The 27,892-nt window shown below is 35.7% G+C and overlaps 1 protein-coding gene across 8 annotated transcripts; it reads left to right on the top strand.

Annotated features, from left to right (window-relative positions):
* RUFY2 (RUN and FYVE domain containing 2) lies at positions 1-27,602 on the top strand. 8 transcript variants are annotated; one of them, XR_003252513.1, is made up of 20 exons: positions 2-755; positions 1,429-1,602; positions 2,046-2,163; positions 3,622-3,723; positions 4,842-4,965; positions 6,065-6,126; positions 6,800-6,865; positions 8,778-8,847; positions 10,052-10,153; positions 10,988-11,104; positions 11,737-11,904; positions 13,395-13,492; positions 17,412-17,531; positions 19,392-19,521; positions 20,111-20,205; positions 21,306-21,354; positions 21,490-21,567; positions 22,356-22,477; positions 27,005-27,115; positions 27,324-27,416. XR_003252513.1 is itself a non-coding variant. In XM_026059922.1 (19 exons), exons 2-19 carry the CDS (start codon positions 1,473-1,475, stop codon positions 27,391-27,393), a joined length of 1,818 nt encoding a protein of 605 aa, XP_025915707.1. In that variant the 5' UTR covers positions 1-755; positions 1,429-1,472; the 3' UTR covers positions 27,394-27,602. The 8 variants fall into 8 exon arrangements, 6 of the variants coding, with proteins under 6 accessions (XP_025915707.1, XP_025915706.1, XP_025915709.1 ...); XR_003252514.1 differs by having other exon boundaries at positions 26,817-27,115; XM_026059922.1 differs by lacking the exon at positions 27,005-27,115 and having other exon boundaries at positions 1-755; positions 8,781-8,847; positions 27,324-27,602.
* The last annotated feature ends 290 nt before the right edge of the window (positions 27,603-27,892 follow it).

Genomic DNA, 27,892 nt, shown 5'->3' with positions numbered 1-27,892 from the left:
TGCATCATCATAGTAATTTTTTCTAGAAAACTGAGATAGATTAGGTAATGTAGTAATTTGATATTTGACAGGCAGTTAAAAAACTAGAAAAAAAAATCTGGGTTTCTAATATCTGATATCCAAATACCTAAAGCTTTGGTATGCAAGAAATCAGACAAATCGTTTTGTTGCTGTTTGGGGAATATGTTCAGAGATAAGTCCATCTGTTATAGTGATTCTGTTTTTTTTTTTTTCCTTTAATTTATACACCGGCATTCAGAGTTCTTTGTGCTTTCAGATCTCCACAATTAAGTCATGTACCAATACTTGGATTTGTGGAGGAAGAGGCTCACAGTTTTCCTCAAACACAAATATGTGTACATGTTTTGACATCTGTGGCTCAGTGTATTAAAAAAAGATGATCTGTGTTCTTCACTTACTTATTTGCATTTCATCTGTTAGTTTTAATTGCAAATAGCAAAACCCAGTAAATCTTAACTTTCTTTGCTTCTTTCCAAGTTGCTTTGATCATGGTGAATAAACAGAGGGTTGYTTTGTTTCTGTTTCAGCTTGGCAAAATGGAAGGTGGCTTGAATTAAAAAACTTTATTAAAAAATGAAAATAAACTAAGAAACTCTTGAACACTTTGGGTTCAGTAGTTGGAGCTCTAAGAAGAGGAACCTTGTCCATCTTGTCAGATGAGAAGTTTTTTTAAAATCTGGAATTTTACTGATCAGACTTCATCCACAAATCTAGATTTTGTTATGTTACATTTTGTAAGCTTACTAAAAGTGTTTTTAAGTGGAACTTTCAAAGCAACGCTTCTTAGTATTCTTAAACTTTCCTGTGTAGAAAACATTTTGTAATTATATGAGGAACTTTAATCTCAGTTCTTCAAAAAAACAAATGTGCATGTGTACTGTTTTCCTGGACCTACTCCAGTTTTACTCGTTGAAACTATTTACAACATAAAAAGGAAAGCACATGTTTATGTCACTGTGAAAGTAGGGTCACCATAGAAACTGATTATATACAAAAGAGAAGTATGATGTCATGAGTATGAATGCTGCTTTGACGTCATGGTAACGGCACTGATTCCTGTTATGCAGCTGAGCTTTTGAGCACAGCACTGATGCCCATTTTAAGTTAATTCTCAGTTACTGACCACTACCAATATGAACTGAGACAATAAAGTAATTGAGAACTAACGTTTCCAGCCTCATTTGTTCGCTCACCTATTAAAACAATGTAAGAACCATAAGAGTGTTTGTTCTGGAGTGTATGTTGTTCTGTAACATGGTTCTTTATAGCACTTACTAAATTATTTCTTTGAGTTTATCTACATTAAGATAAAATAGTTTTTATTTGAACAAGGTGGCCATGAATCGTTTTATTATTTTGTGTGTCTTCTAAAACTTGAACCATAACTATTTTTCTTTCTTGTCCTAGCTGTAAAAGACCCTACAGCTGTGGAAAGAGCAAATTTACTAAACATGGCTAAATTGAGTATCAAAGGACTCATTGAATCAGCTTTGAGCTTTGGCCGTACTCTGGACTCTGACTACCCTCCTTTGCAGCAGTTCTTTGTTGTCATGGAACACTGCCTGAAGCATGGCCTTAAAGGTGTGGTAACTGTTCTAGCTGCATGTTTCTCGTACCAGACTTAACATTTTTCCTTCATTTAACATTTTTCCTTCATTCTTTCTTGTATGAGATAAAATCACAGTGCCTTATGTTGCTTTAAGAAGTAAATAAAATACGTAAATTGTCACCTTTTATAATCGTTGTCATTTTTAATACTTCACAACATACATTTTCCAACTTCTTCTTTTGTAAGCTATTTGTTATTGTAAATAATCCAGGGATTACCAGAACTGCATGTATGTTACTTATGTTTTTAGTTAGTCACACTTTTTATATTAGCTGTGTTCCAGCAGCAGCAATTTTATGGTCACAGCAAAGTAATTCTTAAGGTAACTTCTGACACTGGTGAACTGACCACCTATTTTGAAGAAAGCTACTCCAGTAACTTAAATTAACTCAGATATTGTATTTCCTTTTGCTAGTAAGAAAATCCTTTCTAAGTTACAATAAAACTATCTGGGGTCCTCTGGAACTTGTGGAGAAGTTATATCCAGAAGCTGAGGAAATAGCAGCAAGTGTCAGAGATTTACCTGGCCTCAAGTAAGTTGTAATGGTAAAATATAGCAAGAAAACATAGGGCCTGATTCAGAATCTACAGATGTCTACAAATTTAATTTCACAGTAATAAAGCCTCTGAACAGATAACATATAATATTGGGGGAAARCATAGGTGATGTGTTTTGCAGGAAACAGCTAAAAATAGTAAGATGTGCTTTTTTTTTTCTTATATCCATGGGAGAAGAGTTTTCTGAATGTTGGACACTGTAAAAAGGAATGGGTTATGTAATGAGCAGTTCACAGTCTAGAATTGTGGTAAACACGTGAGTCCAGTCAGCTAAGGCTGTATAAAAACAAAAGGTATAATAGTGAAGGAGAAAGAATTGGGCAGCTCTTCAGATGCTTGTGGTAGGATTCTACAGTGTAGGATCCTTCTCAAATGTAAGTTTCTGCTTTAGAATATAATCTCCTACCATCCCTCTGCACTCTGCTTTTGTATTTAGCATTGTAATTGGCTGTACATTAAATTACAGAAGGGTTTGGTTATGTTGTGATTGGTTATATGACAGCATAAAAGGTTGTTTATTTACTGCTTTAGACCTTGTCTGAAGTGCAAAATACATAAATTGTTACCTACTCTTGCATCAGGCTGGATGAAATAGTACCATTCGGCAAGTATCACACTTCCTGTCTTGATACACCATACATTTCTTTTGCATTTATGTGCTTACTACATTTTGAGTGTGCAAGCCTTAGAAGAGGAGGCTGTAAATATCTAAGTTTATTTTGTTGGATATTAATGTTAGCCAGTTCGATACGTTCTCGTCCTTCTTGAAATGTCTTTCTAAGATATCACTGAATTTGTAAAGAGATATGAGTTAAAGCTAGAATTCAGTATGCATAGACCCGGAGAACTGGATTGGGAAGGCAAGCTTCCCAAGTAACAGGCATTCAGTTACTTTTCTCATGGTTCCTCTGAAGACTATAATGGAGTTAGAGAAGGGAATCTGAATTGTTGTAGACACTTTACTTCAGGCTAGACGCTGAAGATCATCTTTACGGGCACCATCAGGTTAAGAAGAGTGTGTTTGCATGATAAAAACACCACTCTTAAGAATTCTTTCCCTGCTGCTAATGGTGCATTGTGTGAAAACAAAGTACGTTTACATACAACAGTGTGTAGAAAGTTAAATGTTCTCGCTGTCCAGGCAAAGCAGTTAATTCTACTGGCAGGCTTGTGTGCTTTTTCTCCACCAGTTCTTTCCAGGGTCTGCTCCCAAGCTCAGCTGAGTTGGTGAAAAAATTTCTGACCTTTTCTGAAAGTTTTGAATTGAAGCCTAGAATTACRTCTTCACTGGCTGTAGTTACTCAACTAATACTTTAAGATAACTTTTCAGAAATCTCAATTGCTCAGTTAATAGACTGATAAAGATAATTAAGACAGTAAATTAATATATTGTTGGTTTTGAACTGTTTGTCTTCTCCATCCCCCCTTCTCAGGACACCCCTGGGCCGTGCTCGTGCCTGGTTACGGTTAGCACTAATGCAAAAGAAAATGGCTGACTATCTTCGCTGCTTAATCATTCAGAGAGATCTTCTCAGGTAAACAACTAAGTAGACTTTGTTTAGCGTTTTATTTTAGAGGAGTGGTCTCCTGAACAAATATTATTATATTCTATTTGCTACTTTTTAATGTATCTGTAGCGTAGCAAGACCCAGTTTTTGGCCTGTGGGCTGATTTTTTCTGGTGCTCAGGGCAGAGGGTCCAAACACTGCTGGGTCATCAAGACTGAGGGACAGCTGACAGGTGAAGAGATGATGTTCTGAGGGAAACCTCATCATGGTAGAGAGCCCTTCTGCAACGTGCCTGACTATTCTTCCATAGGTGAGGGTGATGGGGAAATGCTCCCTCTTCATTCCTTGGCCATGCAGAAAGGACTAGAAACCTCTGGAGAGGCGAGAATTCACCCCTACCATATGCATGGTTTACTACCAAGCAACCATTGCATGGAGGACTAGTGCCTTGAAATTTCTTCTTTCACTATTCCAGAACTGGCATTGCTCTGGCTTACTCAGCTTTACGTTTTGTTATGCTCTGTGTAACTTCTTTGTGGCAGGGTAGTTGAAGCACAAAGAGAAAAAGGACTTGTCATCTTCATTTCAGTCCTATAACCTACACATATTTAATCTCTTATCTGGTTTCTTTAATTTCAAGCATGTATTCATTAAAGTCCAGAACTTTTTTTGCATGTGAAGTAAAAAATGCTGTCATTCTTTTTCAGCATGTTCTAGCATTTCTTAAGAGCATAAGAACAGTCTGATTCGGTTTGGCCAAACATCCATCTAATTGAGTATACTATCCGAGACTGGCTAATAGTAAATGTATAGGGAAGAATGTTTTTTGTGGGGGAAAAGGAAAGGGGGGGGACGACAAGAGGAGTCTTACCCCCCAAATTGCCCAGCCCTGCAGCAGCTTGTGGCTCAGCTTTCTTGAGCTTTCTTTGTTCTTAATAGCCTCTGAGACAGACCATTTACTTTCTGGTTTTAAATATTCATGGTGAAGTCAAGGTATGGGCAGAGCCAGTTAATCTTTAAGAACATTAGAGTAAAGCTAAAATAAGAGAAACAATTCAGATTTAGATGTTACTATTAATTTATTACATGTAAATGTAATAAATTCCACAACATAACTATTTGATGCAATTCTTCTTATTTAACAGTGAATTTTATGAGTATCATGCACTAATGATGGAGGAAGAAGGAGCAGTTATTGTTGGGCTGTTAGTTGGGTTAAATGTGATAGATGCTAACCTGTGTGTAAAGGGAGAAGACCTAGATTCACAAGTAAGTCAATACAGGTAAAATAATATACGCGTTTCATAAGATTTTTTTTGTGTGGTAGTTCTTGTTACTCCAGAGTTGTGGCTGACTAGAACTTCTGTTAGAGACTTTTTACAAAAACTTGCTTTACATAGTGTGATAAAGAGCTATAAGAGGGTGTCTGCTTTCAGTATACAAAACAAGACTCATTTCAGTTGAAATTCTTCTTCCTTTGCAAACTGTTTTGACATTGAATTTTGTTCAAAGGTAAAACTTGTTTTCAAAAGGTAATAGTGGCTGTCCAGATGGGTTTTTACAGTAATTCTGTTTGTGAAAAGTAGTGCAAGTAAGGCATGTTCCTCAGAGAAGCCAGAAGAAACAAGCTGTAGTGAGCAAAAAGGGAGACTTCTGAAGGATGGTGGAAATCACATCCAGGAACGTAGATTTAGCATGTTAGAAAAAAATCTGTTTGATGGAGAAATGTGTGTATGCACACTTGGAGGACATATATAAAAGCTTTTGGAGGAGAGACTTTTAGAAAAGAGTTGGAAGGAACAGGTAAAAAAAAAAAACAGGATAGGAATGAAACAGGAGTGTCATACAAGCCAAGAGAGCTCAAGAAGGAAACAGGTAGATTAGAGAAACTGAAACACATTTATGAAGATGCTGTAAGATGTTAGAGATCAAAAGGAACAGTTTCAGTAAAGCAAGCGGGGTTAAGTGTGTTTGTAGAGGTTCATGGATAGAGGTGGAGGCAGAATTCATGGTAATGTTATTTATAGCCTATATGATTAAATGAAAATCTTCCTGTAAGTTCTTGCCTAAGCTCAGTCAAATGTAAGTCATCTTTTCTTAGTACTGAAAGGGATTCAATTCATTTCATGTCGTTCATTTTGTTTCAAAGGTAAAATTTTTAACTGATATGTGAGACTATGCCATTTTTTAAAGAATCTGAAAAATGTTACTGTTCAATTTTTTTATATTTCAATTAAATATACTGAAAATGGATCAGTCTGAGAAAAGTTGGTATAACTGAAATTTTAGTAGTTATGTACATACAAAACCATGAATAACAACAGCAGTTACTTGTATGATGTGAAACTGTACATTTGCTTCCCCCTAGGTTGGGGTAATTGATTTCTCTATGTATTTAAAGAGTGATGACGACATTGGGGGTAAAGAAAGGTATGTTCTCCCCAAATACCTCGGATTTTGCTTATTAACGAATGATTTCTTGGATGGTGTCCTCTTTGTAGAGATGTCGGGTTCCCAAGAGATGAAGTTTCCTCATCTCGCAGTCTTGAGCAAGATTGTGCAGTATGTTGTTTTGTATTACTAGTTAGCTGGAGGAATATTTGTACTCTGTAGCAAGCCAAAGCAACATCACCTACTTCCTTTACCTGATGGCCAATACTGCAGAATTTCAGGATGGCTGTGTAAAGCCATCTTGCTAAAGATGCCAAGGACCTGTCAAGAAAAAAGCCAAAGAACCTGCTAATATTTAAGCCCTCGGCTTGGGTTTTAGTCAGTATTTCAAAGAACCAAAGTTATGGTAAGGTAAATGAATGTGTTTTTTGTTTTGAGACTGTGTATATTCTTAATGCTTTATGTATAATAATTATTTGTAGTCACAGCATTGGGTATTTTGTCTCTCACTGTCTCGTGATAGAAGTTGCTGACTTTATGGTAGTGAGATGAAGTTCCTTTTCTTTTAAACATATTTAACATGGACATTGCATATGATAGATGTATACATATATATTTAATATGGACATTGCATATGATAGATATATCTATTTTCAGTACGTAATTGACAACGTCATTTGTTAAAGCTCATTTTATAATATTCTTGCTTTAGAAATGTCCAGATTGCTGCAATTTTGGACCAAAAGAATTATGTTGAAGAACTAAACAGACAACTAAAGTAAGTATTACTTTGAAGTATGCGTGTCAGTCTGGTTTTCCAGGTAAAATACCTCCGCTTCCTTTTATACCACGGCTTTGTGAGCAAGAACTTCAGGGAAACAGGTGAAAATTCTTTGAGGATGCAGCAATGTTGGAAAGGAGAAAACTCTTTTCTGGAGAGACTGAGGGGAGGAAGTCTCAATTTTCATGCTTTTGTTCTTGATAGTCGGAACCTTTATCCTTTAGAGACTGAAAAATACCAGACCAAAACTGTTAAAGGTTCAGAGCTTCACAGGAACAAGCTAGGTGTGGATACGTTGTCAGAAATACTATTTTAACTGCATTCCACTCGAATTTTGAGCAAGTATTATTAAATGTTCTGGATGAATTCATGTATTTTTGTTTCTTTGTCTTTCATAATATTTTATTTTGTAGCTTTAATGGTTAGGAGCTAATGGATAGGACCACAACTGAATGGATTCACCGGTTGCTGGAAACTATTTACGTGTTGTAGGTTGTGGTTCTCATAGAAACATAATTTTCAGGAAAGCAGCATTAGCTGCTAATACCCTATCGAAAATGAAGAAAGTCAGTGCCCTGAGGTGCCCTTTTCTTTCCACTTCCTGCTCACTTTGGTGGGTGGAGTAAGTGATTGTCAGTATCTGAAGAGTATTGTACAAAAGGAAATAATGCAAAGAGTTAAAGAAAAAAAATACAAGAACTGCTTCTCTAGGATCTGTAGTATAGCTCATCTTCTTGGTTCCCTTTTGAAACAAAATAGTTTTTTTTTTTTTTTTTTTTTTTTTTTTTTTTTTTTTTTTTTTTTTTTTTTTTACATTTTTAATGTTGATAGTCTTGCTTATTAGTTACTATTGGCTGCCATGGTGGTACAGGTACTCTGATTTGGAACTGTGCCAGTCACTGAACAGAAACCTCCAACAGGACACAGTATCAAATATACAGTAGTACGTCAAATATGAGCCAAATGGAAGTAAGTTAAGGAGGAGAAAAGAATTGTCACAAGCAAGAACAGTGGTGGTCGTGTAATGTAATGATAGCTATCCTTATCTCAGTGAGCTTGTGTTTATTCAGTGTGTTCTTGTACACTGGTTTATGCATGGAACTATTGCAAACCAGCAGCTGAACAATTTTGCTCTTTTATTTCAGATCAGCTGTTCCTCTCCACACCTCATAAACTGCATTAATCTCTTCTACCTAGCCATTCTTAATTAACTGGTAACTTCCTGAGGGCCTCACAGTAGAACTAGGGGAAAAAGGAAAGGGTGTTACAGAACAGGTTGTTTTTTCTGTGCATGAAGGTCAGCCTAGAAGAATGTGCTTACAGCAGAAACGGCAGTCAGGTAATGGAGGAGACTTGGTCAAAGGATGTTGTTTAGTAAGATAAAAAGCATACAAATAGAAGGGAATAAAATTCTGAAGAGTCTTACAAGTGAAAGCCAGAAGCAGCAAAGAAGAGGGAGCCCAAGGATAAATTAAAAAAAATGTGGAGAAGCAAATGATTTTATAAAAGAAAATGGATTTTGGAGGAAGGGGTGATGTAGCGGTCACATATGGAACAGTGCTGAGAATCTGGAGAAGGTTTTTCATTATATGGAGGGGAAAAAAACCTGAAAAGGCTGCAAACTTTTGAGAGAACTTGAGAATTTGGATACGGTATAGATGTGAGGATAGAGAGAGAAATGTAAAGTCACACCCAACCATGAGCTAAGTGACAGGGATGACACTAGGAGTTGGGAAGAAGCATATAAATATTCAACAAAGGCAATTAATTTTCTTACATTAGCGAAACCTCAATGTGCACAAACCTGTTACCACTTACAATTGGTTGTTGTACTTGGCATTAAAGCTTTTGAGCTATGTTGAATAAGTTTTAATATAATTTTGAATAATGGTTTCTTTCTTTCTTTCAGTAGCACAGTTAACAGTCTACATGCAAGAGTTGATTCATTAGAGAAATCAAACACTAAACTGATTGAAGAGGTATTATTTATTAGAAATGTATAATATTATTTACTCTCAAACACTGTTTGTATAAAATATTTAAATTATTTTAATTTACACACATACTGCATATGTTCAGATACCTTTTAATTTGGCTTGAAGAAAAGGTACAGTAGTTGCAGGGACTTGAAGTCAGCTTCCCTTGGTAACATGCAGCATTAGTAAATGCATTCTGCAGAACATCACAATTTCTCACTGGCAACTCAAACAGAAAAGAAGGCTTTCTTAATACCAGCCGTCAGTCCAATTTCGTGCAGTTGACTAGTCCATAATGGATGACACCAGCTACTACGTAGAGAGTGAAGGTAGTTCAACAAGCAACTTCTGTTGGTTCTCAGCTTTAACCAAGGGATACTTTCTTGTTCATTTACTGTATGCTTATATGCAGTTTTTAGATTTGTCTAACTATGCTTTTGTATTTATATCCTAGATTTTCATGTATGTGTGATGCTTGACTAGATTTCCTTATACTTAGCTTTATGAGAGAGAGCACTTTTTTTTTTTTTTTTAACTAAGCTGCTTGAGCAATACCTAATGAAGTGGAAAATTGAAGTGTCTTAATTCAGCTGTTGATGAGGTAGCTAGCTTACTCTGGGTATTAATGTATCCAGATAGAGGAAAACATTTTTTTTGAATGTTAATTCTCAGAGTTTTCTGGTTCTTTTACAAATCTTCATCTCCAACAGTCTGCCTATTTTGATCAGCTGCCTTATAATCCTGAGAATAAGGTGTATATTACAGGGCCCAGCTATAATGTTTCCTCTTTTGTACTTTTTTTTTTTTTTAATCTATGGGGGCTTTGCTTATGTAAATTGTTGCATATGATATATTAAGATGTCCAAAAAGAACAGAACTAGATCTATTTGAATCCAAATAAAAAGAAAAACTTTAAGATGAGAAAAGGGGATTGAGGGTCTTTAATCCATAATGAAACAATGAAAAGAAAGCATATACTTCTTTATCAGACATAATAATGAAATATCTTGGATACACATACTGTTGTGTAATAAGAAATTGCCATTCCTAAAAACAGGAGCTTTATATTTCCTTTTAAAATGAGAATAAAACTTTTATTTAGTAGATTGAGAGAATAGGACAGAGAATATCTTGGTCTTGCATGCATTAGAACATTTTTATTTTTTCTGCAGAAAAGTGGTCATACTTACTTTTTTTTTTTTTTAAGTTAGCGATAGCCAAAAACAATATAATTAAACTTCAGGAAGAAAACCATCAATTAAGGAGTGAAAATACACTTATTTTAATGAAAACACAGCATCATCTAGAGGTATGCCAGTTTTACTATATTTAAAGTAGTGTGATTCATGGTCATTTGAATGTTCTTACATAGCAACTTTAAGCAAGTACTAGCTGGGTCAAATCTAAAGCAACTTATATTGGGGAAAGGACATATTAGATCTGGGAAGCTTATAATGTTATAAATATATTTATATGTTATTTATGAATTATTATTTATGATTTATTATGAAATTATGCAAGCCTGGGTTATTTTATTACCATATGCAAATTTTATAGCATTTTTCCTTGTTTTCTTTCTTTTTTTCTTCTCTGTTGTCCTTTTTGCTTTAAACTGTCAGCTATGTCTAAGGGTGTTTAAGACAATGTTATCTAGAAATTTTGTCAAAACTGTGTGCGTTTTAGTTGGCAAGCTGTTTGTTCTGACCTGTCTCATTATCTGAACGGTATGTCATTAGGAGTAGTTGCATACAGTATACAATTGCTTAACAGCTTGCTTGCCTTTTTTTTTTTTCTTTTTAAGCTATAGCTTGTAGCTCCGTATATAACTTCCTGAATATTTTACAGGATAATTGGTAAAAGCACAGGCTAAGCAGATGTTTGGATTGCTTGGGTAATGAAAGATTGTTGTGTATTGAAGTGAGGAGGACTATACTGCAGAACAGGTGTTTATTTTGCTAGATTTACTCAATGAATTCTCATTGTAAAACTGATGGGCACACAGCAGAAACAGAAGCTCCTTCCCTGTTTGCGTTGTGCTTGGAGACTGTATGTTTAACCATTTTTTAGCACTAGTGTTAAATTTATTTATCATATGAATTTCTAAAATTGAAATGAAAAAAATAAATTCTTCATATCCTCRTAGGTGACTAAAGTGGATGTTGAAGCGGAACTTCAGACGTACAAACACTCCAGACAGGGTTTAGATGAAATGTACAATGAAGCACGTAGACAACTTCGAGAAGAATCACAGCTTCGACAAGTGAGTATTCTTTTCTAGGAGTACCCAGCATTTCTAGAAGATTATGTTTGAGAAGAGTCAGTATATAAATATTTCTAGCTTTGCTTTTGCTCTGGTTAGATCCTGCCCTTAATCCAGAGTGTTGTTTCTTTAACTGCATGTTATAAAAAGGTTTTTCAAACACAGCAACCAATACGTTAATATTTCTGTAACAATGTTGTTAAAAGCATAGAAAACACAATTTATTTGAGAATGTTATAAGTAAGTTGTTAGCAGTGCTGTATGCCTGGTTTTGTATGTTTGTGTGTTAAATATTTCTTGCAAAAATAGAAGTACTTTAGTTCTATTTTTGTAATTAATAATTAGCCATCTCTTTATAAGAAATTATTCTGCTGGTGTTGCATAATGTGAGGTATCTTCTCCCAAGGTTAAAAAAAGAAAAAAGCAACAGTCACTAAGTACATGAGCATAATGTTTCTATAGTGGATTTTTTTTTTTGCATAGTTGCCTGGAGGGGAGTAGAGTTTCTGTGGTGGTGAAATAGGTGGTGATGCAGCCCTGTTAGAGTTTAGTTTTTGTCTTTTTCAAAACAGTAGATGAAATGTGTAATTGTTTAAAGATTCTGCATTGCATTGTGTTTCCGTATTTTGTAGGATATGGAGAATGAGCTAATGGTTCAAGTTAGTATGAAACATGAGATAGAACTTGCCATGAAGTTGCTGGAGAAGGACATCCATGAGAAACAGGATACTCTCATAGGCCTTCGGCAGCAGCTTGATGAAGTTAAAGCAATTAACATGGAAATGTACCAAAAGCTGCAGGTAAAGGAACAGTCTGTTGTTAAACTGATGAAATGACTGATGGAAGAATGAGCTGCATTACTCTGTTGTTTAATTAAACACTGCTCTTTCCTCAATTTTTAGTTTCTTTCTGCTTCTTAGGTCAACTTGCCATTTCAGAACATTCCTGATAAGAACATGACTTCACACAAAGCAGTTTTTAAGGCAGTCACTTAATGTTACTGGGATTATAGAAGAAAAGAGCATGAGCGTAACAGCATGGCCTATTAACATCCCCTATGGGATAGGGAGAGTAATGCTTTGTCTAATGACATTCATGCCTGTGTTGTACAAAAAACAGCAAGAGAACTATAAAAGATACAGGAAGGTAGGGGGGTGTTAAAGAGGAGATCTGAGCATTCAAAGTAAGGAAAGGCATTTGGAAAACAAGCTTTTTTTTAATTAAAAAAGCTAATTAGAGCTTTTTTAAAATCTGTTAACAGATTAAGATTTTTATCAATGTAATGCTAAAAAATAATATTTGGGAGAATATGGATCACAGAGACTCAAAATACAGTTAGCAAATGACTAAATGCCAGGGAAGTTTGGTGGTGAATTATTTATGTAGAAGATAATTTTGATTAATGGAACAAGCTTTAAAAAGCAGCACCAGAAAATAGTCAAATCTGTGGCAAAGTGAAGGGAAAAAGATACAGGGCTGCTGCAGAGAGATAAGTGAGATTGTGGACAAGGATGCTACTTTCCATCTCTAACTGGTGTGTGAGGAAACTGGACTAGGAGACTGGACTAGGAGAAGAGAAATAGAAAGAGCCGGAAAGAAAAGTAAGAAGGGTTCTTAGATATGTTATGCACTGTAGGTTTTTGGTTTTCTTTTAAAGCTGTACTTTTGGGGACCGTAGGTAACACTGGTTTCACTTAATGACATTCAAACTCACTTCCTGGACAATCAAATGAGTAAGACAGGTTAATCATTCTCGATCTCTCCTATTCAGGGGCCAGTTTATAGTGTTGGCCTGTACAGCAAGGGTAACGCTGTACTTGTAGTTAGAGCTACAGCTCTGCAAGCAACTAAAATTGTGAAATGTGTTAGTAAAATTCTTAAAATATTTTTCAGGCACAAATGTGAGATCTGATAAGAGTTGGAGAACCTTAATGATTTCCAGTACTGGGCATCTTAGTTCTTTTTGGTAAGGGTGTAATGGGCTACGTAAAAAGATAATCAGTGAATTTAAGTTGAGTTGCAAAATGAATAACTAAGAAAGGAAACCAAAATGAAAAATATGTTCTTGTTAAACAGTGTATACATTTGCAAAGTATAAAACTACAAATAAGCTTTAGGCATGACATTTTGTTTAGGTGTTTTTTGTCAGTTACGTTTTTTAAACTGGAATGTTTAAAAAGAATCAAAACTTGAAGCCATTTTAATTTTTTTTTTCCTTCAGACATTGAAGCTCCATGAGCTGACAGTGTAATATGAACCTACTTCAGTGTTAACCTTTTTTATAATACAGGTTACTGAAGATGCTATGAAAGAAAAGAATGAAATAATTAGTCGATTAGAGGATAAGACCAATCAAATTAATGCAACTATGAAACAACTAGAACAAAGGTACAGGTTCATCTTTGTTTTTCTTCATTCATTTCTCCATCCCTTTCCCTTACTGCATTCCTGTACAGTTGCCACTGAAATGTAAATTTCAAGTTGGAAACTGAAAAGGAAAGTTTCTGAAACAGCCACCAGTGGTTTACAGTTTGTTTGTTTGTTTTTCTTGTACTATATAGATTTATTTTAATCACAACTTAAACATTCGTTTTTCTTCCTCCACCATCTTTCCTCTGATCCTAGGCTTTTGTGCTGATATCAACAGCTGTTTTTAAGCTGTTTCAAAATTCTGATTTGTTATCATCTCTTATTTTTCCTATCTGAATGAAATGCAAAAGAAACCAAAGCATTAATCTTGTGTATACTTAAGCATGTGCTTAATATAAATATTTAATGCCTTCGTGGATCACTGCTATATTTGCTGAAGTTACTAAAGTTGTCAGTTGCTTTAAAAGTACCATTATCTTCAGTGATGTAATGAGTTTTTACACTGAAAGTTTGAGAAGTGAAACACTAAAATTCCAGTGTGTGAATTTACATTATGGTTAGAGTATATATTTTACATAATATTAAAATGTCGTTCATATGTATAATTTAGTGGCATATATGCAACATTGATCTTTTAAATTATAAAATGTAACATATCCATAAGCCCTGTCATGTTGGTGTTTGACATGTCGTTTTTTCTTTTAAAATTGATTATGAAAAACATGGTTATGTATTAAAAGATTTAGTGACATGAATATTCTTTTATTGACATCCTTTTTCCCTCTTTTTTCTTTTTATCCTTTATCCTTTATCCCAATTTTTGTTACTATTTTGCTGCCTTCATCCGTCTTTGATTTTTGTCTGCTGCATTCATGAAGTGACAAAGATCTGTTAACTCAAACTAGGACTATTGCAATGTCATTCATCAAATGTGCCAGCAATGAAGCTCAGCACCAGTATAAACTTGTCAAAGATATATCATTCTGAAAGCTCCTCCAGACCTGTTGTATTCAAAAAATTACGGATAAAATAAAACTTAAGAATTTTAAAATTACAGTTTTAAATATAAAGTGGTATTAGAAATCTTGCACTGTAACTGAGCGTAGCTGGGTTCTGTTGTTTTCTGAAGGAACATCATCTCCCATCTCACTTTACCCTCCTAAAAAAAAAAAAAAAAGTAATTGCACTTTTAAGCAAACAGACGCTAGTTTTCTAATAATAGTTGATTCCTTTTTAATTGTCAAAGTTTACTTTAAAAGGTTAGCTGTCGTTACTTTGAGTTCACATTGTTATGACCTTTGTTTCTAATCTAGTGATTTTTTCCTTTTCTATTGTACTAATAGATTTAAAAAGTAACCCTTCTGACCAGTATTTCCCTTATCCCCTGCTTATTTCTTTCACTTTTAGGCTATCTTGGGATAAAGGGGGCTGGGTTTTTTGGTTGTACCTAGCACTGTTTTCATAAACAGTGTGGGATTTCTTTTTAAGCATTATGCCAGAACGATATATTAAAAAAAAAAAAAAAAAAGGGAGAGAGGGAGGGAGAAGGCTAAAAATATATGTTCCCTATCTACAGTGGAAGGATTACAGGGTTTTGGGATAAAACAGCTAAAGCACAATTCTGTTTTGCTGATGTGGAGCAAAATATTTTCACAGAGGTACGTAGTGTTTGGAGCCCGGACTTGGACAGGACTCCAGGCAGGAAGGGTTGTGCACTCTGGCAAATTTTGTAGCTAGAATTACTGCTTAGAACAGCTGCATCGGGGGAGCTACAGTGGAAGTTGTAGTCGTAGACAGGATTTGCATTTAGGGTGCAGATCCTGAGCTTGTCCAACTTGTTTGTCAGCCAGGTGTCTTGCCTGTCTGTGGATATGTCTACGTTGTAGTCCTAACCTGTGGCTTTGCCCAACCTGTTTTCCCTCCTTCCACCCCTCATTAGGCAGGCTTTACAAATGTTATTACTGCTTTGAGTTGCTGCTTGCATGCACTGCTGAAATAGGTGTACTTTATTTGGACATTTAATCTGCATGCAGGTAGGAGAATGTAGTTGCCCTTGCTGTGCTTCCCACTGTTTCCCCAAGTGCGGAGGGGAAGTTGATCAGGGAGTTTCAGCAGAAGGGTTTGCAAAGGTGGAGGCAAGACACAGCAGTACAGGAAGGGCTTCTGCTCCATGCTTATGTGTTACTTTATTCCTTGGTTTGGAATCAGAAAGAGCCTTTAACACAGGATGGCTTTTGGGGGGAATCGCCTATCCTCAAAGAAAGACCCAACACAGAAACACCCAGCAAAACAGCAGAGTAGGCCATAGCAGAGATGGGAGTGTTAACCACCTCATAGTCAGTCTATGCAAACAAGTATCTGCCTCAGTATCGTCTCAACAGCAAAACCTGCTGTGAACTCAGCACAACTCTGTATTTGTGTGAATTCCAGCTGTGCAGTTTGCCTTGGTGCTAGTCTAGAGGCTGATGCTGTAGCCTGGGTTGGCGAGCATGTTTCTCAGGTAACGAGGAAGATCCCTGTCCATGCTGGCTGTGGAAACTGCAGTGCAGCTTCTTTTGTAGTTTAGAGAGGGCTTTAACGTGCTTTGGTTTTCCTGTCTTGTGTAGCCTCCTTCAGCCTCTTTTGCCCTGTGAATTGACCCTGCTTTTTCCCAATATTCTCTTCCCTATACATCTGCTTTGGCCCTCTTTGCACTACAATTACAAATATGACTGGGAATATTGTTAAAACAACTGATATAGTTGAATGGGATAGTGCAAGCTTTATAATGTAGTTTAATTCCAGTCTTTTATCACTTGTTTACTGGCCATTTTTGGAAACTCCCACTGGTACAACRTCATCAGTAGAAGCACAGATGTAAGACAGACTGCCAACTCAGGTTTTCTTTTTTTTCAGCTGACATTGGGAGTTGTGAGTTACTCTCCATTCAGCTAGCCACTGGAAAGCGAGCACTCGAGCACTGAGAGCGAGTGTCTCGGACTTCTCCCACCTGAGTGGGCGCTTGCAACGTTTTTTTAAACAAGACGCTTCAAGTGGGGACATTGAGTAGTATTTTACAGGCTCTTTTCATCAAGACAGGTGTAGCTGTGGTAACGCAAGTTCCATTTTAGTACCCTTTCCTTTGTTACATTACATCTGTCTTTTTTGGACTGAAGGGATGGTCAAGCAGAGAGAAACCACAATGAATTAGTGGATTTCAAGGGCAGGAGAGTGCTAGCTGAAGCAGAAAAACAACCCTGAGAGTTCTGAAAGAAAAGATTAAATAAGAAAACCCTGCTTGATTAATGTTTTGTTTATTTTGTCTATAGTATGGAGCTATTTTAACCAGTGTAAGAATGCATTATTTTTAATACAGATTATTTAAATTTATTTAATAATGTGATGAGGTAGTTCTCTAAATGTAGTGGGACCCTTCAGGCTGTGTCTTGTTGTATTAGGATAGTTATGTTTTTGCTGTTTGATTGCAGTGCTCTGTATTCAGCCTTACGCCTGAATTATTTTGAGCTGTTTTTGCACAACACGCACTCTGCCCTGTCTTAATGGGTGCTTAGTACAAACCAAGTACTTCTACAGGCTTTATTTAAAACAAAACAAAAAAAGCTTCCCATAATAACACATGAACATATACTAAAAATAAAAAGCATTAAGGTATATGCTTCAATTCTCAAATATGTATCATCATGCTTTGGCATCTGTTATTCATGAGCATAAAATAAAAAAGTATCAAGATTTACAGTGATTACTCTCTTACTGTATGAAAAACAGGAGCTACTTCTCTAGGCATTGTATGGATTTCTCGTTTGAGTTTGTGAGTTCCCCCCAAACTTTGTTTTCATTTAGAAATGTTTCTATTTCCCCATTTTTGTTTTGTCTTCTTCACCCTCTACACCCTAGTTCTAGCCTCAGTTTTACCCAAAGTTGATTTGAATTACACCAGATTGCAGCAAGCAGAGAAGGCTCAAATGGAAGCTGAGAATGAGGATGAGAAACTTCAAGAGGAATATGTGAATAAATCTGAAAGACTGCAGAACGAATTCTCCCAGAAAGAGAAACAGCTGTAAGTGTATCTTTCCCCTTTTGAAAAATATACAGCTGTAAACATTCTGCAATGCAATATGTCTTGTTACAGGACCAGCCTGTACAAGCTGATCCTGTAGGTAAATGACTTTGAACAAAATGTAAATATTAAAGATGTTGATATTAGATACTGGCAATGTGGAAGAAAATATGCCATTCCAAGAAAGCTGCGCTATCTTTGGGCACTTATAAAATGGTGTATAGCTAGAAACCAGAGAACAGCAGCAGTATTTTTTTGGATGAAAGTACCAGCTTAACTTACTAGGAAATTATCATAAGAGGGGAAAAGTATGTAATATGGTAATAGTAATCCACACTTTTATCAAAATCCAGAAATAMGTAACAATATAAACTTATAGAAATGGCAGAAGAATAGTATAACTGATCAGGCTTATGAATTAGGTAAAAATCCTCAGAAGTGGTTTAACTAACCACTATGCAGGAAATAAAAAAATAAAATAAAAATCCACTAGAATCATAAATATAAAAATGTGAAATAAAAGCCAACCTCTGCACTTTCTCCTGTTAAATCCTTAAGCAGGATTTTAACCCAGAGAGTGTCCATCCAGCTACCTGTTGTGAGGAAGCTGTCAGGAGTAAAAGCAGTTAACAGATATGGTGATTTAAATAAATATCTAAAGTAAAAAGCTCCCTGTAGGGGCAGGTGTTTTCTCTGTTTGGAAAGATAACAAGTGAAATATTTAAGACAGTGCAAATCTGTGGCACTGCAAGGATTGGAGCATTAAAATTAGTGGCTTCCAATCTGATGATTAGCCCACCCTGCCTCTCATAACTCTGAATGTTAATAAATTTGTTTAACTGCCATGACAAATGTTTACTTTACTACCACAGTCATCTTTACAGATTTTGGCAAAAGAACAGTTCAGACCCCAACTTCAGAATTCTGCAATTCTGAAACCTCAAGGTCATGTTCACTTCTGATCTTTTCCAACCAGATGCTGAGGTAGTGTCCCAAAATGTAAGTCTTTCCTTTAACAATGATTTTGGTTTTAAAACAGGAAAACTAAGTGTGGTTCTCCACCAAAACCCTTGCATGTCTACTCTCAGATTTTTTCCTCCTTCATTGCATTGGCAGGATTTAGATCTAGAAGCTTGAACAGTGTGCTCCCATCCTTGTTTTCTCTGTGATGTTCTAAAGACCGACTCTTCCAAGTGAAATTGCAGCTGGAGTGGATCTTCCATCAGAGTAGCCCTAGTTCCTTTAACTGGACTCAGATAGCTATAACTAATAGAATTTAGATCCCTCTTTATATTGAACCTCAGCTATATAGGAAGCTCACTAAAAACAATCCTCCCTACCAATTCTATTCAAATTTTCATAAGCCTTAGTCTAAAATAGAAGATTCACGCCTAAAGATAGAATACTAAATAACTTTTTTGAGCACAAAAGATGAATRTAATCATTCTCTGCATCACCAATAGCAAGGTGGTTTGTTTGCATTTATTTTGGAAACAAGCTATGTAAATTCAAAGGTGGGGGCTTTCTGTTACGCATGTTTGAAAAGATACTTTAGGATTTTGTGGTTTATCTACTCTTGGTCATATTACAAAGGTCAGCTCTTCAAAATGTGTAAAAGTCTTAATCTTTTTAAGTGCACTTTTTTTTCAAAGCACTTTCTAAATGGCAGTGTTGTGTTTTCTCTATTACACTCATGTCTAAAGTGTTATGATATTGCTGCCTTATTTCTTTTAAAAAAAAGTCAACTGATCAGTTGCTTATTATGCTAATAGTATATTGCACCCAGAAATAAACTCATTTTTAATTTTTAAAAAATGATACTATTGTGCACAATGATTGTTTTTTGTTTTGCAATTTTAGGCTTCAGCTGGAAACAGATTTGAAAATAGAAAAAGAGTGGCGGCAAACCTTAGAAGATGATCTTCAAAAGGAAAAAGAGACTATATCTCAGCTCAGAATAGAGACCCAAGAAATAATTAACCTTAAAAAAGTAAATTCTGCAGTAAAACTAAAACTTGAATAGTAATTTAGAAATTGACTGCAAAGCTAATTTGTGGACTTAGACATGATATTTTTAAAACTTTTTACAAGTAGGTAAGAAAGATTAATCTATTCTGACAAATAGATGAAGAAAATATATTTGGGAAAGAATTGTTTTCCTTTTTACTCCGCATCTAGTCTTCAGACCAGAACTCAGTCCCTTGAATAAGGAAAAATGAAATCCTTATTTTCCATTCTCAGTTGAAGACTGTCATCTTATGGTGGGCCAGAAAGTGCTTCAGGTTCTCTCTAACTTGGTATACATGGCTATGTAATGTTGTTTTCTCTGCAATCAATCATTTTTACTCCCTTCCTGGAGAAGACTGAAGAAGCAAAAATGCCTTTTCTCTTAGGGTCTAAGAGAAATTAATCTTGGTTTGCTGCTGTTATAATTAGATTTGGGAATCTTAATAGAAGATAGTGTGATGGACCAATTAATCTTTCTTTCTCAGTAAGGTCAGCTTTGGTTAGGAATAGTTTTCTAGGCAGTAGGCATATACAATGTTGTTCCTTTTTGTGAATGTTTTTTTTCTTTTAAGGAGTTCCTTAAACTTCAGGAGAAGAACAAGCAGCTGAAAAGGATATGTCAAGACCAAGAAGCAGCTCTCCAAGAACTGGCATCCAAGCTTAGCGAGTAATTTCATTTTTCATGATGATTATATTTGTCATATAAAACTGAATTAAGAAAAATTATAGGATGGYAGTCATGTGAATTACACTGCACAAGACAATATTACCTGGCCAGTAATCTAAAAGAAGAAAAAATATGTCTAGTTAGGTCAGATCTATTTACATGCATTTCTGTCTTTGGCTGGTGGGCTAGCTGTGAAGTCATGTGCAATTATAGGTCTCTGAACAGAAAATCCTAGTTAAAAAGGCCCTGGGAGCATTAGGAGATACTTTGCATGTCTCATGAAGATCCTTCAAAGAGATAAGGAACACACGGAAATAGTTGGCTCAAGTCTTGGTGGGCTTTCCTAAAGAACTCAAGTAGAAGATAACGGCTCTGGCTTCAGCAGGATTACGCTTCTCTCTTTTTATGAGGATTGCCTGCTCATGGGTTCCTGTCTTTTAGTGATGAAGATTCTCTATATGACAATCTCATACCATTGTTTGCTGCGAAGTCTTGAGACTCTGTAAGAGATTATTTTATCAAAAACTCTTCAGACTACAGTGAGCAATAAGCTCTGAGCACAGCTCTATTGTTACCTCCGCCAGTGGTATTGAAGTTTCATTTAATGGTCTTCTAAATAGTTTTGCTGTGATCAGTGTAGGCTTTCCATGCTCTGTAGAATAGCTTAGTCTGTATACCATAGCCCCATCGGTTCTGATGGCTGCAGGGAGCCTGGTTTCTCCATGAAGCCATATTATGGTCTTGTGCGAGCCCAGAAATTTCAGTTCCTGTTTTGTACCAGTGCTGTGTGCTAGCTTTAGGTATATGCAGAGAGTTGTGCTGGTGCAAGCTTCTGTCATGGACTTTTACAACCCCAAGCACTTTTACAGCCATTCAGAAAGGATTATGAGCTCTTTAGAGATAACTTGTTGTCTTTGTATAGTGCTTAGTACAGTGCAGAGTAATATTGATTGTATCTCCTGGATGCTGCTTTAATCTAAAACACTAGCTAAAAGTTCATAATACTTTGCTTATAAGTTTATAAATAGCTCATGGTTTTAAAGTTGTTGGCTATAATTGACAATATAGAAGTTTGAAATAGCATACTCTTATTTTTTTAGATCAAAGCTGAAAATAGAAGATATAAAAGAAGCAAACAAAGCATTGCAGGTTAGTAGGATTTGGAGGAAGAAGAAACTTTTGTTCTCTTTATCATATGTATATTTCTAGCATATCTAATTATCTCTTTATGTTATTGTGTTAGACTTTATCTGATACGCATATTTACTGTTGATTTTCCTCCAGGGACAGGTTTGGTTGAAGGACAAAGAAGCTACACACTGCAAGTTATGTGAAAAGGAATTTTCACTTTCCAAAAGGAAGGTAACTCTCCAAAAAGATTTCTTTCAACTTGTTTACATGTATTATGAGAAAAATRTTAATTGTCTTAGAGATGCAGCACAGAATGTCAACCTTGAGATGAATGCATAGATATTTTTGAGATGTCTTTCTAGTTCTTTGATTTGTTTGAGGCTGACTTTGAACACAGTTGGGTCCTAATCTTAAAAGAAACGCTGCCTTTTGGTGCAGCACCACGGAAGAACATACTTAAAATTTTTTCAACCTACTTTGTGGAATCATCATCTCAAACACTTGTCAGCTCTGGCACTGTTACAATTTGCCATATGTGAAAGTCTCTCCATTCAATTTTTTTATACAGTAGATGAAAAAAGTATGAATTTATTACAGTTTTTAAATAAACTGTGATGTTAATTTCTGTGCTTAATTTAATGCATGCAAGAATCTTTATTTTACCTACTTTTTATGTTAAATCTCAGTAGCTGCTTGACAGAATCATCCATTCTCTACTAAATATCATTGTTTATATGGTATTTTTATTTGACAAGGTATGTTAGTCCTTCTTAAACAAGGGATTGAAAACAGTCTGCAAAGCTCATATATGGTCTGTCTAGGATTGCATTATAGATTGGTATTTAGATTCTTTTGAAAAACAGTACCACACTCAGTGCAAAAAATGGAAGGAATTGGATTTCAGTTTGCTCTGTATATTATAGTCTAGCAGAATCTGATTATCAAGCATATTTCCAATGTGAATTTTAAAATTTTTCTTGATATATTTTTTTCTTCCTTCCCTTCTCTCCATTATTTAGCATCATTGTAGAAACTGTGGTGAGATCTTCTGTAATGCCTGCTCTGACAATGAACTGCCTCTGCCCTCCTCACCAAAGCCTGTTCGCGTCTGTGATTCCTGCCACGCGATACTTATACAGAGGTGCTCTTTTAATGTGCCATAAAATCCTTTTACAAAATATTTATCAACTTTGCTATTTAGCTAATTCTGTTTAAAAAAAAAAAAAAAGTAAAGCTGTATACAGAGCTGTTTCTGGAATTTCACATAAGCAGTCTAAAGTTGCATTTTCAAGGTACCATAAAGGAGTTAGACATCTGCTTCCTGTTGAAACAAATTGAGAAAATGAGACTCAAACACCCTTTTGGCTCCTGCAAGGGTACCATCCTGAATTACTTCTCTTTGTTACACCCAGGAGATTGCTTAGGAAACACATTTGATCTAATCCAAATATGGGGAATATTTCGTATTGATGCTTTTCTTCAGCAAATTCTTTGGTCAAATTTAGGTGACACTGAGGAAATGTTGGAAGGCAGTCTGTTCCTTTTCCTCCAAAACTTGCAGTCAGTAGGACTGTATTTTGATGTAAAAGGTACACAGCAAATTATTAATGTAGATAACATATATGGAAACTGAAAGTAATGTAATATTAAGTATATTTACACAGCTCTTGCTATTAGCAACTCATTTTGAAATGGCCGGTTTTGTTTGGTTATGTTTCTTAAAAAGGCAATATTAGCTTATACCAGCAATTTCCAGTGAGGTCAGTGGGAATTACATATGAAATCAAGGGTAACGTTTAAGCCTTGGGTATTCTTAAATGTATATTACCTTAGTGGAACAAATCAAAAAAAGCTGCAAAAATGCAATACCATTAATTTCAGAGTAGTGTTTTTCTTTTAATTTATGTAATTAAAAATTTCAGAATTCTGAGAGAACTGGAATATCTTTGTTATATTGAAAAATTAGTATCTTTAGGAGGATTGAGTTATTACTTTGAAAGATGAGATGTATCAAATTTTGTTAGCTTGCAGTTATTATGAGAAGGAAAAACATTCCTTAATTTCCTTTTCATTGTTCAGCAGGAGAAATCTAAAAAATCTAAAACATTTTAGCTTTGTAGTATATCTTTTAACATTCCGCTTCATGGTTTATGTTATTTACTGATATCATTATTTCCAAGATTTCAAAAAGGGATATATCAGTTGTCTTGAAAGAAAGAATCAAACAGAAGCCTACATTGATTTTTGATATGCAGTCTCTGGAGAAAAAAAAAAAAAAAGGACAAATTTTGAGTTATGTTGGCTTTCAGGTTCTTAGAATGTAATTGTTCTGTATGCGTTTCCCTCAGGCTTTTCCCAAGAGAGTAAGAAGTTAGATATGAAACTGTGGTCTTACATGTGGGACTTAGGCAGACTTCTTTCTTAGATCTGGTCCTACATATTTGTATGTATTCTTTTTGCAGTGAAAGTGGTCTCAATATCTTGTGTGCAATTTTATAATTGTAAAACCCTCTGTAACTTTTTTGAATTTAATAGTAAAATTTTTATTCTGATTTTAACTGGGAATAGGTAGAGTTTTACAACAGTGACAAAAAATATACCAACTAACTCCTTTCTTCCCCTTCTCCCCACCACCTCATCAGTGTGGGAGCTTAATCGAGAGGTAAGATCTGAACAGTGTTGCTGTTAAATTCACAATATCTTTTTTCCAAACCAGGAGTTTTAACTTCACTGTCCGGATTAGTATAGTCGCACTGATACTGAAGTATTAAACAGTAGCTGTTACTGGAATGTGGTGTTAAGAGAAGCAGTCTGAATTTGTGGATGTAGCTACATTCACCAGAGTAAGATGTCCCTTAAAATACAAACAGAAAATACCCTTTTCTTGCTATAAAGTGATTCTTTGCATCAACATCAAGCCAGTTTCTACTGAGCTACAGCCCTTTTGATTTCAGTCCACTCATGCAGTGAGTCCATAAACCTTAGGGCAGGTATAAAGGCTGTGCCTCATCGCCTCTGGTTTAAGGAGGAGGTCAGAGCACCTTATGTCTCTCCCTGTCTGAACAACCTCTCTAGGAAGAGACAGAAACTCGAGAGCGACAGCAGGGTTTCTGTCATCTGCATCATCAGAGACTGGCTGTGTCACAGAGAAGTAACAACAGCCTTGGCACTTAGGGACCTTCCGTTAATTTTGTGTGACGCTGTTTCCCCAGATTGTGTGCCATGTAATTGGCACAGCTGAGAAGCTGGCTCTGAATTCATGAGGGTAAACTTGAAGTGAAATCTTCCAAGCAGAAATATGTACTTACTATTTGATTTGATTACTGTTTTGAATGCCAGACACTGATAAACTGTTCATATTTAAATGATATACAGTACCAAAGATCAAAAATGCATGCATTAAAAATGCACATGGCAGTGTTAATTCARTAAGTGACTTCAGAAGCCCTTTTGGAGGAAGGGAGGGCAATTTATGAAGGAGATTCAGTGTTAATATGTATTTGATGAGTGTCTTAGGCATTATGATCTTGAAGAAGATGATAGTCAAACTGCTTTTACAGGGTAGTCTGCAACAAGTCAGACCTAATTCTGCTGCAGAGTTTGCTTGTGATACACTATTGTGAAGCAAAACTGTGGTAGCTGGTTTTAAATTTAAAAAGGAATATCTATAACTTAAGTAATGCAATTAATGCAAGCTGTTCAGTAAGCTATTCCTAATTATATTTGTTTCTGCTTCCCCTCATTTTCAAGATTTGATACATCAGAGGTTATTGCACCGACAACTTTGTTTTCTGTAGTTACAGGTGGGGGGAGATTTTGTCAGATAGGTAAGAAACAAGTATCAATAGATGGAAGGTGTATTTTTCTGAATTACTTTGTAAAAATTATAAATGTGACATATCCAGGTTTCCATTAAGAGAGAGATGTCCATCAGAAAGCTTTTGCCTCACGTCTGTAACTTCAAGTGTCTTTGTATTATTTCCATGTAAATTGTGTTTTTTTTAGCTTGTACGTGCAGTCACGGTATGCTGAAAGTACGGTTCTAGAAGCTGACTGATTTTGCTGCCAAGAGACACTAGGATTGAATACTAGGGACCACAGAGCCTTTCTCTGCTGCTTGTGTTGGACAGGAAGGTTCTTCCTTCTTTTGTCACCATCTTTCTCAAACTTACAGAGTTCATTCCTAAACTTCATTTTATTTATTTTTTTTTTTTTTCCAGAGAGCTTTTGAGTAGGTGTAGCTAGTTCTGACACATCTCACCATTCTTTTTACACTGATGTTTCACGGTAACTTCTGCTGGAACGTACATCCTTATTCTTCCAGTAGGTAAATAAAGATGCATCCTTTAATAAACCGTATTTAGTATTGACTTCACTGTCACTTCATTGCACTAGAATGAATCTTCCTTCTTTTTATGTTTATGTGATTGGGTCCAACAATGGAATCTCCCTGCCTGAATCTGTACTGGTTAGCAGGAAGCAGAATTATCTACCCAAATAGTTCCTTCATCCATGGATTTGGAAATCCTTACTAACAGGAGCAAGGTGGCATTGAAACAGATCTTTTAACTAGGCTATATAAATCATTCTTGCACTTTGTTTAGCTTAGCTGTATCATTTGAGGATAGTTATTTAGCTAATATTATAAAAGCTATACCAACTATTCTTTTAACACATCAAATGTATTTGCTTATGTAGCTTTTGTAAAGGAAAATGTTTTTAAAATTACTTAATATAACTTTTTGTATAATACAAAGCAAATATTTGTAAATCTGTAAATAGTTTTTGAAAAAAATAAATATAATTGATCTGCAACTTAACTATGGGAATAATGTCACTTTATTTAAATTTGTAATTCAGAATGTATTGAGTATTTTATTGTGACTTGTTCAAGTTGCCTAGAAAGTCTTTGCATATGTTGGGGAAGGGGGAGCTAATTGCCAATTACATAGCAAACTAAATGTTTCTCACTTGCCTCCTGAAAGTATTCTGAGAGTGTTTTCAGGTGGGCTTTATGTGGGGTAGGTGTGATGGAAGCAGGGTTTGATGTAGGATAGAGATGATGCTCATCTGTACTGCTTTAATAAGTAACTTTTAAAAAATGTTGCAGTGAACAAAAATAATTTAAAATGAGCAATCTTTTAAAATAAGAACATAGTACAGTCATTACCAATGCTGACATTTCTGTAACATATAGATGCAATAAATTAAATTGGCATTACTTTAATCTTTTCCTCCTCTGTGCCCCCAGATCTGTGTGGGAAAATGTCGCTGAAGTATTGTGTAATGTATTCAGATTGCTTTTATATACTCTGTGTAAGTAAAATTTCTGCCCTGAACTAAATGGTGAATACTGTATAATGTTCTTTTTAGTCTTATTTCCATCAGCATCAAACTATGTAGATAGCCTGGTTTTAGCAGGTTTTTGGACCAAACTGTCATTAATCCATTAATTACGTATTTTTGTTTTTCTACAAAAGCCTCTTCATTTGACATTGATTATTGTCTTGTGATTCTAAATCTTCTTTCTCACACGGAGTAAATGAAGATTTGTGGGGTACCTAACCCATTCCTCAGAAGAAACTGTGTAACTGTGTTCCCATAGCATCAGAGCTGCCTGTACAGGCATACCTCGCTTTATTGCGCCTCGCTTTATTGTGCTTCGCAGATACTGCGTTTCTCACAAATAGAAGGTTGTGGCAGCCCTGCGTCGAGCAAGTCTATCAGCCCCGGTTTTCCAACAGCATGTGCTCACTTCGTGTCTCTGTGTCACATTTTGGTAATTCTCGCAATATTTCAAACTTTTTCATTATTATTATATCTGTTATGGTGATCTGTGATCAGTGATCTTTGATGTTACTGTTGTAATTGTTTTGGGGCACCATGAACTGTGCCCATATAAGACAGCGAACTTAATTGATAAATGTTGTGTGTGTTGTGACTGCTCCACCAACCAGCCATTTCCCCGTTTCTCTCCCTCTCCTCAGGCCTCCCTGTTCCCTGAAGCACAACAATATTGAAATTAGGGCAATGAATAACCCTACAATGACCTCTTAGTGTTCAAGTGAAAGGAAGAGTCGCACGTCTCTCACTTGAAATCAAAAGCTAGACATGATGAAGCTTAGTGAGGAAGGCATGTCGAAAGCCGAGAGAGGCCAAAAGCTTGGCCTCTTGTGCCAAACAGTTCACCAAGTTGTGAATGCAAAGGAAAAGGTCTTGAAGGAAATTCAAAGTGCTACTGCAGTGAACACATGAATGATAAGAAAGTGAAACAGCCTTATTGCTGCTGATATGGAGAAAGTTTTAGTGGTCTGGATAGAAGATCAAACCAGCCTCATACAGAGCAAGGCCCTAACTCTCTTTAATTCTATGAAGGCTGAGAGAGGTGAGGAAGCTGCAGAAGAAAAGTTTGAAGCTAGCAGAGGTTGGTTCATGAGATTTAAGGAATAAGCTCCATAACATAAAAGTGCAAGGGGAAGCAGCAAGTTATCCAGAAGATCCAGCTAAGATAATTGATGAAGGTGGCTACGCTAAACAACAGATCTTCAGTGTCGAT

This window comes from Apteryx rowi, unplaced genomic scaffold (genome assembly GCF_003343035.1).
Source record: "Apteryx rowi isolate R43461 unplaced genomic scaffold, aptRow1 scaffold_162, whole genome shotgun sequence".
In the NCBI taxonomy this organism is placed as follows: Eukaryota; Metazoa; Chordata; class Aves; order Apterygiformes; family Apterygidae; genus Apteryx; species Apteryx rowi.
This window is presented reverse-complemented; position numbering and strand designations above follow the sequence as displayed.